General features: G+C 37.5%; 2 protein-coding genes across 2 annotated transcripts in view; one reads left to right on the forward strand and one right to left on the reverse strand.

The window, feature by feature from the left end:
• The first annotated feature begins 103 nt into the window (after positions 1–103).
• LOC111781969 lies at positions 104–3,436 on the forward strand. Its single transcript, XM_023662718.1, has 4 exons — positions 104–256; positions 2,789–2,831; positions 3,011–3,102; positions 3,194–3,436. The coding sequence occupies exons 1-4, from the start codon at positions 176–178 to the stop codon at positions 3,272–3,274; spliced, it is 297 nt and encodes a 98-aa protein (XP_023518486.1). The 5' UTR covers positions 104–175; the 3' UTR covers positions 3,275–3,436.
• A 934-nt stretch (positions 3,437–4,370) lies between these two features.
• LOC111781968 overlaps positions 4,371–9,539 on the reverse strand; it is a 6,022-nt gene continuing 853 nt past the window's right edge. Inside the window, exons 2-7 of the mRNA XM_023662717.1 lie at positions 8,001–8,058; positions 7,831–7,914; positions 7,357–7,691; positions 6,179–6,385; positions 5,814–5,996; positions 4,371–5,715 (exon numbers count right to left, since the gene is read on the reverse strand). Coding sequence (XP_023518485.1) covers positions 4,747–5,715; positions 5,814–5,996; positions 6,179–6,385; positions 7,357–7,691; positions 7,831–7,914; positions 8,001–8,037 — 1,815 coding nt within the window. The 5' untranslated portion in view covers positions 8,038–8,058 and the 3' untranslated portion in view covers positions 4,371–4,746. The remainder of the gene's footprint in view (positions 5,716–5,813; positions 5,997–6,178; positions 6,386–7,356; positions 7,692–7,830; positions 7,915–8,000; positions 8,059–9,539) is intronic.

Below are 9,539 nucleotides of genomic sequence, written 5' to 3' on the forward strand. Positions count from 1 at the left end.
TTTTGATGTTTTAGGTATAATTGAAACCAAGTAGTTTAAGGGCATTTTAGTAATTTAACATTAAATTAAATTAAATTAAAAATGTATTTTTATCCCAAGAACATTTGTTTGATGAGACTCGAAGCGCTCTCATAGCATCTTTTCATTTTGAGGTTGAGTTGAAGCTTTTGCAACAATGGCGGAACCATTAAGCGGAGGGAGCCACGATCTCGAGCAGACCTTGAAGCCCTTCTATCAAAGAGCCTCCGAAGCCGAGGTTTGATTGCTAAACCCTTCACTTTTCTTCCATTTTCCCTTTTAAATCGAACGCCTTCTTAGGACGCGCCGCCTCTTATCTTTGTCGCATGGAATTTCTTTTTTGGGTGAAATTGATGAGTATGTTTTAGGTGTATTTCATTGCAATTACTTTGGATTACTGTTGAAATATTTGAAATGGCAGGGAAAATGAGTGATGGAGTTTAGATTTAGTCTCCTAGGCTTTTTGGAAAGGGAGTTTAATTGAAGTTTGTGGCAATCAAAGAGGTACTCCGATTAAGGATAATTTCCAGCTCTAGGGCAGTATGGAATTAATATTGACTCTTAAGGAAGAATGTTTCGTTCTTCCTCCCCGATTGATGTGGGGTCTCACAATTCACACTGCCTTCGGGCCCAGCGTCCTCGCTGGCACTCGTTTCCTTCTCCAATTGACGTGGAACCCCTCAATCCACTCCCCTTTGAGGCTCCATCGTCCGTTGTCTAGCTCTGATACCATTTGTAACGACGTAGGCTCACCGCTAGTAGATATTGTTCTTTTTTGGGCTTCCCTTCAAGGTTTTAAAACGTGTTTGCTAAGGAGAGGTTTCCACATCCTTATAAATAATGCTTTGTTCTCCTCCCCAACCGACGTGGGATCTCACAATCATATATGTATAAGATTTAAGCGATTTCTAGTGTGATACGCTGAGATGTGTATAAGATAGTTCAAACGTTCATTATGGTCACAAAAGATCATATGTAGCCATATCAAAGTGTTAAGAGTACTATGATACCCAATCATCATGAGATAGCCTAGTAGTTGTCGGGTTGGAACAAGTAAAAAAAAAGAAAGTGGACCTTGGAGAGAATTGATTCAAACCCGGTAGTAGCCCTATCCATATCTTAAGATATTGAAATCTTACAAACCTTTTAACACAAAATATGGTAGATTGTTCCATGAAATTAGTCGAGGTGTTCACAGATCTATGAGCAATATGTTTGAATAGTGCTGGCACTGGCCATTTGTGTCGTTACGATGAATGAGTGTTTTCATTAGTGTCAGTTTAGAAAATTTTGTGTGTGTTTGCTTAAGTTTTGGTTCGTCTTAGTGATCTTCTAATGAAATGAAAACCAAGATTCATTTCTTCTTTAAAATAGATTAAGGCAGCAAACGGCCGAAAACATTCCACATCAGGCACGTGGTAAGAGATACTAAGCTTGTTGCTAGTTTGTTTTGCTGACTAATTCATATAGGTTTTTTGTGACCGTCCAAGCCCACCCCCCAAGCTCACCACTAGCCGATATTGTTCTCTTTAGGATTTTCTTTCAAGCGCTTCCTCTCAAGGTTTTAAAACGCGTCTGCTAGGGACAGGTTTTCACACCCTTATAAGGAATGATTCGTTCCCCTCTCCAACCAATGTGGGATCTCACAATCCACCCTCCTTGGGGGGCCAGCGTTCTCGTTGGCACACTGCCCAGTGTTTGACTCTGATACCATTTATAACCGTTCTAGCTCACCACTAGCAGAAATTGTCCTCTTTAAGCTTTCCCTTCATAGGCTTCCCCTCAAGGTTTTAAAACGCGTATGCTAGGAGAGGTTTTCACACCCTCATAAGGAATGCTTCATTCCCCTCTCCAACCAATGTGGAATCTCAAAATCCACCCCCCTTGCACCGCCAGCGTTCTCGTTGGCACACCGTCCGTTATTTGACTCTGATACCATTTGTAACAGCTCAAGCCCACCACGAGTAGATATTGTCCTCTTTAGGCTTTCCCTTCAAGGTTTTAAAACGCGTATGCTAGGAAAAGGTTTCCACACCCTTATAAGGAATGCTCGTTCCCCTCTTGAACCAACGTGGGATCTCACATTTTCCCTCTTTTTCTATGTGATCCTATTGATTGTTTTAAAATATGCAAGGGACAATATCTGCTAGCAGTAAGCTTGGGCTATTACAAATGGTATCAGAGCTAGACACCGGGCAGTGTGCCAGCGAAGACAGCCCAAAGAGGACAATATCTGTTAGCGGTGGGCTTGGGCTGTTATAAATGGTATGAGAGCCAGACACGGGCAGTGTGTCAACGAAGACACTGGGCTTCAGGAGTGGATTGTGAGATCCCACATCGATTGGAGAGAGAAACGAGTGCCAGCAAGGACGTTGGACCCCGAAGGGGGTGGATTGTGAGATCCCACATCGATTGGAGAGGGGAACAAGTGTCAGCGAGGATGTTGGGCTCGGAAGGGGGGTGGATTGTAAGATCTCACATTAGTTGGAGAAGAGAACGAAACATTCTTTATAAGGGTGTGGAAACCTCTCCCTACCAGACGCGTTTTAAAAACTGTGAGGCTGACGGCGATATGTAACAAGCCAAAGCGGACAATATTGGCTAGCGGTGGGTTTGACTGTTACGCTACTTCTCTAACTAGTTGCTAATATACCCTTAATACTCTTATTGCATTCCTATCAAGTTTTATAGATTTTTTCTTAAAGTTTAGTTGATTTTGGTTTACCGTTATTATGTATTCATACTTACGACAATGCGTCTTTATTTTAAGGATCGTTTGTCGAGACTAGAAGCTGCGCTTTTGAGTAAGAAAGGTACGACTCATGGCTGTTTCCCTTTTAGAGAAACCATACTTCCATAGAGTAAATGAAAGAATTCAGTGATGGGTAATTTCTATTTTATTCAAATCACACCAAATCACCAATGGCACAAACATGTATGAACGTCGATTTCAAATCATGTGTTTCTGATTATCAACAACTCGTCCATCTAGATGCCCACGATGAGGAACATCTTAAAACGATAAGCGAACTCCAGTCGAAGCTAGACAGCGCAAATGAAGCGCTAATCGCAGAACAGAAAAAGGCAAGTAGTTTTTGTTTGTTGTTTGTCCATGGGTAGATGAAGAGGTCAAAAAAGAGAAAAATGGACGTTCTTATTTGGGATTATTTTGCAGGCTGAGATGGTTGCTGCAGAAAACGCAAAGCTCCAGTATCGCATACTCCATCTTGTGAGGGCAGCAAGGGGAACACATTAAAAAGTTGGAGCAAAAATTCATCGACTTTTTTTCTAATTTCCCTTACAATTTAGAACTTCTGGAAGGCCACTGTTGAGATAGTTAGTTCAAGAATTTGAATGAAATTTTTTAGACCACAAATTCAGAGATGAAATTAGGGGAAACCTCTGGTTTGATCTTTTTTTTTTTTCTTTTCTCTTTCTATTTATTAGAGATTATGTTAAACTTTCAAATTCGCAAAATAGTGTGACTACTAAAGATTGAACCAATCCATCTTCCTCGCCTCTAAACCACGCAGACGATCTTTGAAGCATATAGAAGCGAGTCTTATACCTCTCTTTGCTGATAAGCTGATAATCACGAGCACTTTGTTCATCTGCGCAACGATCCCATCAAGTAATTACTCTTGCAAATACCTCACGACACCTCTCTCTCAAATACCCCATGACTCCAAGTTGGTTTTTCTTCGGTTTTAGCTCGATTCAGATATGTTCTCTACAGTTTCGAGATGGTTCATGGTTTGTTTGAGGCTTTCTAAGATTGATAGTCATGTACAAATAAGTGATAGATGATACAAGTTTTATGATTATGTGATAGATGATATGGATGAGATTTAAAATGTCAAAAAATCTGTAGAGAAACAGTTTCGAATTTTCATGCTAAAAAAAAAATACAGTAAAGACAACTTAAACAATTTAACATACAATTTAGGCCAAGGGAAAGATAAACGCCACATTGTTGACACTTGAAAAAACCAAAAAGAATATATCCGATTTAAAAGAAACGAAACCACAGAAAATTTTATGAAATACATTAATATTTTTTAAAAGAATTAAAAATTGAAACCAGAAAATAGAAAAAAATTCTAAGGACTCCTCAAGATCCAAAATCTAATAACAATAATAAAGTTTAAATCTCATTTTAATCTATAAAACTTGCGAGAAATTACTTCTATTTTGGTCTATAAATCCAAAACAACGTTAATAATAATAAAGAAAAAACTACAACCAATTTAACACCCAACAAACAAAGTGGAATTTAATACAAAACAACCTTAACTTATACTTATGCATAATTCGACTGATTACGACATATATCTTCAAACAAGAGGTTAAGAAAAAAAGAAAAAAGCTTCTTTGGAACTCCGTGCAGTTCGACTTACTCAAATCCACAAAAGTTGAAGGGTTACTGTACATAAATATGGCAGCAGACACCTAAAAACTACAACCAATTTACCAAAGCTGAAATTTAAAAATACCACCATAATCCAAAACATCTATACACGATATAGAAATTCCTATCTGATATCCTAAATATCTCCATTTTTTAACCTACCCATTTTAGTTTGAATGCAATGTACTATCACTTCGCTTTGATCCCCTGCAAAAGACCCCGTGTATTCTTTGTTTCATGATTTTTCCTAGCTAGGACAAAATATTTCCAATAAACTAAGACGGATTAAAGAGGAAAAGAAATACACCAACCTTGGTAAGTCATTCCAACAGCTTTTGAACAAGCAGGTCGAGCAGCACCCTTTTGCGAAGCTTGTGATATTTGGTCAAGTTGTGTTCCTTTGCAATAATCCTCAGTTCTGCTAGACTCTTCAGTTTGAGATCTGAGGAAGGTAAAAGTGCCAAAATTTCAGCTATGCGATCATCTGTGTTGGCGGCGCATGACTTCATTTGTTTGTTTTCCCCAGTTCCGCTGTCGTCGGGTTTGATCTGATCTGAACTAGAAATATCATTAACAGAAGTTACATCTATGAGCTTTTGTCCAACCAGCATTTTTGAAGTCCCTTTATTTTGGGATGAAGGACCTAAGTTTTTCTCAGTGTCAAGAGCACAGTCCTGCTTTTCGACCCTGAGCTGACAAGGTTCAAGAGGCAGATCTAAGCAGGCATTGTCTCCAACTGCTCCTGGCTTTCGATGCTTTTTTGCTTTAGAAATCGGAGTATGTGATTTGCTCCGCCCCTTTTCGGTAAATTCTTTAGGCTTGTGATCCATATTCGAATATGACTTCTCATGACAAACATTCTCAACATTTTGATAATCGTCTAGCAAGAACTTGTCTGTCTCCTTGGTCTGGGTTCTGAGCAAACCGTTTCCCTGCTGGTTTTGCAGTTTTGAAAGCAACATTGTAGGAAGATTCGATGAGTCAAATGTACCCGTTTTTTTAGTATCCAAAAAGCGTAGATCGCAATCCACCTTTTCTTTCGTGTTTGAAGATGAACATGAAGGGGCACTTCCATTAGATTCAGGGAGAATTGACCCCCCGTCACTCTTGTTCTTCTTCTTTCTTAACAAAAAGTCAATTAGCTTGTCCTCTGTAGTGCAGTTTCCACTCTTTGGGTATGATGCTGGAGAACTTGAAATGGTATCAAACGACCTTTTGTTTCCACTGAATCCATCTGATTGTCTTGGGACATCTGGATTGGTATTGTCAAGAACAGATTTTCCATGCTGCTGTATGAAAGAAAGTTAATGTTACAAAGTAACTGAAGTATAACCAAGGTTTCAATTCAGACTAGTTATTTAACTGAAAGAAAGCCAAGATTTCAAACCTTTCGTGCATTCAGAAGGCGGCATTCACCACCAACATTCAAAGCTGACTTCAATTTTCTGCTCTTGCACGAGTTATTTATACGGAGTTCCTCCGCTTCCTCAATTTTTACTTTTGAAACAGACTTCAGATTTTCTTCGGTCACAAGCACATTTGAGGAAACTCCTTCAACGGAAATTTCAGCCTGCAAGAAAAATATAAAATGTGAGCATCATAACACAGAGAGATTCTTCGAATATGAGGTAGACTATCAATGTGTGTTAGCTATCATACTAATGCTTCAGCTCGCTTCGATCCAACTCCATCATTATGACTCTACTAGACACACCAAGACACTAACTGCAACTAAAGCAAAGAAGGCAATACCTTAATTTCTTTCTTGCAAATACTATCATTTTCCTGGTGCTTTTGGACCGAACCATTGGGTGTTGAATACACTGCCGGGAAAATACTCTTGACTTCCATTTCTTCACTTTTGACTTTTATGCCACAAATGCTCGAGGTTTCACAGAATGGACCAACTAACTGCATTGAAGTCTCAGTACCTTGGCTGCTCACAGTTGCATGCTGATCCTTATTTTACATAAAGTACATATATTTTAAAGGGATAAAAAAAAAAAAAAAGGGAAGGAAAAAAACTCAATTCAGATGACAGTGATTAACAGCCAATCAATAAACTAGTTACTAATTTTACCCTGAGGCATTTTAACCAGGTTGCCGACCATATTCAAGGAACAACTTCTTCCAACTAAGCAAAATAAAAGTACTTTTACTTTTAGTTTGGTTTACCCTGGTATATAACTAAAGTAAAGCATCTAGCTACGTCCATAAATGATTAGAATGATAAATTATGAATGTACTACATTGTCTAAAAAGAAACATAATTTAAGAGTTTGAAATACAGAAACTAATTAATTCTTCCAAACTCTATGCAAGAGAATCTATTTAGCTTTAAGATCTAAAGAGCTAGCATCTTCGTTCATAGACATGATTACGCATAGCTATTATCACATTGGTCTTCTCACACTTTCTTCCTAAATCCTCTGAAATAGAATCATGATGCAGCATTTCATATCTTTATAGTCAAACCTACGAGATTGAGAAATGACGGAGCAGGATGTTCAATGAATGAACCCGAAGGGAAAAACAGCAATGACATTGCAAATAGGGCACATGTATTTCCCCCAAGGACAACTATACAAAAGTTCCTTAATCCTTGGATTTCTTCTGAGGGAGAAAGTTGCCTAGGATAATGAAATATATGTCTAAACAGTAACAGTTAAGGTTCTCCACTAGAAGTCAATGAAATGAGCCCCCCAACCATTAAGAATACTAAGAACTAATGAAAATGATTCTGTAAAAATGGCAACAAAAAAAAAAAACTATCTTGCAAGAATCTCTACATGCAGTAACCTATCGGATCATTGACAATTAAAAGTGGAATCACGTGTATATGTTTTATGCTTTCATGAAGTTTTCTGTAGTCTTCTTTCTCATGCTTCTTGAACAATGACTTTTTAGATCTCAGAGGGTACAGAGAAAACCTGCCCATCATCTTGTTCACGACCCTCTCCAAGAAAAGGCTTCAGTATCTCGAACAATTTCTCTGCTGGTTGTGTATGTAATGGTAACTGATCGACTGTATTAATCTTATCACTTCGTCTCCAGCTCTTTATTGAATTGTGAAGGACGTCAATTTTTTCTCTCAAAGCATTACAGCATGCTTCAAATTGGTTTCTACTTTCTGTCCATGCGAGGCCACATTGAAGCAAAACTAGATCTTCTTCAAGATCATCGATTTCAGAAGCTGCCTTCCGTATCAAAATCTTTAGTACTTGAACGCAATACTTCTCATTCATAGCATTTTCTTCTATAACATCTATGACCATAAAATTATAACAAAAATAAGAACCCCAAATGTTGAAGTGAAACAAAGAGAAAAATATGGCCCAGAATAACTGCATGCAGATACTTTTTTAAAAATAATAATAATAAATCAATCAATCAATCAAGTTTACCTCTCCCATAACCGAAGTAAAAGTCAGCCTGCCATCCAGATTCCATACTGTAACTGCTTTCACCAGCATCGGAATAGGAGAAACCTGGAACAATTCTTTACGATCAAATTAACTTGAAACTTGTTTATTCAGATAAATAGAAGAAAGTGACGAGTAAAGATCAGTAGAACCTTGATCATACGGCCAATCCCACAGATCCCCGTCCATGAAAGTCTCAGAAAATTTATCCTGAAAAAACAAATGAGCATAACCATCTCAACTCATGCATGCACACGAGAGAAGAACAGCACTCCCGTGATGACAAATCATCTCAATAACCAGATAACTCGATACCATGAGCTTATTACAACTACAGTTCAGAAAGGTGGTATTCAAAATTTATCAGGAAATCTTCTTGTTTCCACTTCATTGCTTAAGAACCTGAATAAAGAATAGTACCGCACAACATTCAGTACGCAAGATCCCCAAGATAAACGTTCAGAAAGTACTGTACACTCAACTACCAACTTGAATTTAAAAACCTATAATAACTCCTTATCATTGGGTTCCCAAAAAAAATCGACTGAAAAATCTTAAGTGTTTCTTTGACAATATCTACAGAATATTCAAAGAGATTATAACTCGAACTTGCACAATTTGACGAACTCAACTGTCCTATTCCTAACAAGGCGCAAAACGCTATAATAATAATAATTAGAGTTAACGATGAGTTCGAATTTAAAAACATAGCTAACGAGGCGCAAAACGCTAGATACAATCAATCGGCAGAAAAAACACAAAGCAGAGCAAAATTGAAAATATCAAAAGGAAAAAAAACAACAACAAATCGAAGCTAGCGATATACAAAGAGCCAGACAGAAATAATAATAATTAGAGAAATTCTCAAAACGATGAGTTCGAGAGAGTAAGAAGCAACACGAAAAGAAAATAAAACAGTGAAAACCAACCAGCTAGAAAATTCTGAAGAACGCAAGCTTTTTCTCAGAAATGCAGTCCAAAAACTAACAACTAAAACTCAGAAAACAACTATTTCCATGAACGATAAGCAGCATAAAAAAAGAATAAAAAACAACTAAAGCTGGCGACAATTTACGGAGCTAGCCTAGCCGAAGAAAATCAACCNGCGCAAAACGCTAGATACAATCAATCGGCAGAAAAAACACAAAGCAGAGCAAAATTGAAAATATCAAAAGGAAAAAAAACAACAACAAATCGAAGCTAGCGATATACAAAGAGCCAGACAGAAATAATAATAATTAGAGAAATTCTCAAAACGATGAGTTCGAGAGAGTAAGAAGCAACACGAAAAGAAAATAAAACAGTGAAAACCAACCAGCTAGAAAATTCTGAAGAACGCAAGCTTTTTCTCAGAAATGCAGTCCAAAAACTAACAACTAAAACTCAGAAAACAACTATTTCCATGAACGATAAGCAGCATAAAAAAAGAATAAAAAACAACTAAAGCTGGCGACAATTTACGGAGCTAGCCTAGCCGAAGAAAATCAACCAAAAAATTCTTGAAATACGATGCTCAAGACAGTAAGAAACAGAACAAAACGAAATGACACCAGCAAGCTCGCAAATTCCGAAGAACGCAAGTGCAGTCCAAAAGTCAAGAACCAAAGCTCAGAAAACAACGATTTCCAAGAACAATAAGAAGCACCAAAAAAAAAAAAAAAAAAAAAAAAAAAAAAAAAAAAAAAAAAAAA

Source organism: Cucurbita pepo, chromosome LG19 (assembly GCF_002806865.2).
Source record: "Cucurbita pepo subsp. pepo cultivar mu-cu-16 chromosome LG19, ASM280686v2, whole genome shotgun sequence".
Classification (NCBI taxonomy): Eukaryota; Viridiplantae; Streptophyta; class Magnoliopsida; order Cucurbitales; family Cucurbitaceae; genus Cucurbita; species Cucurbita pepo.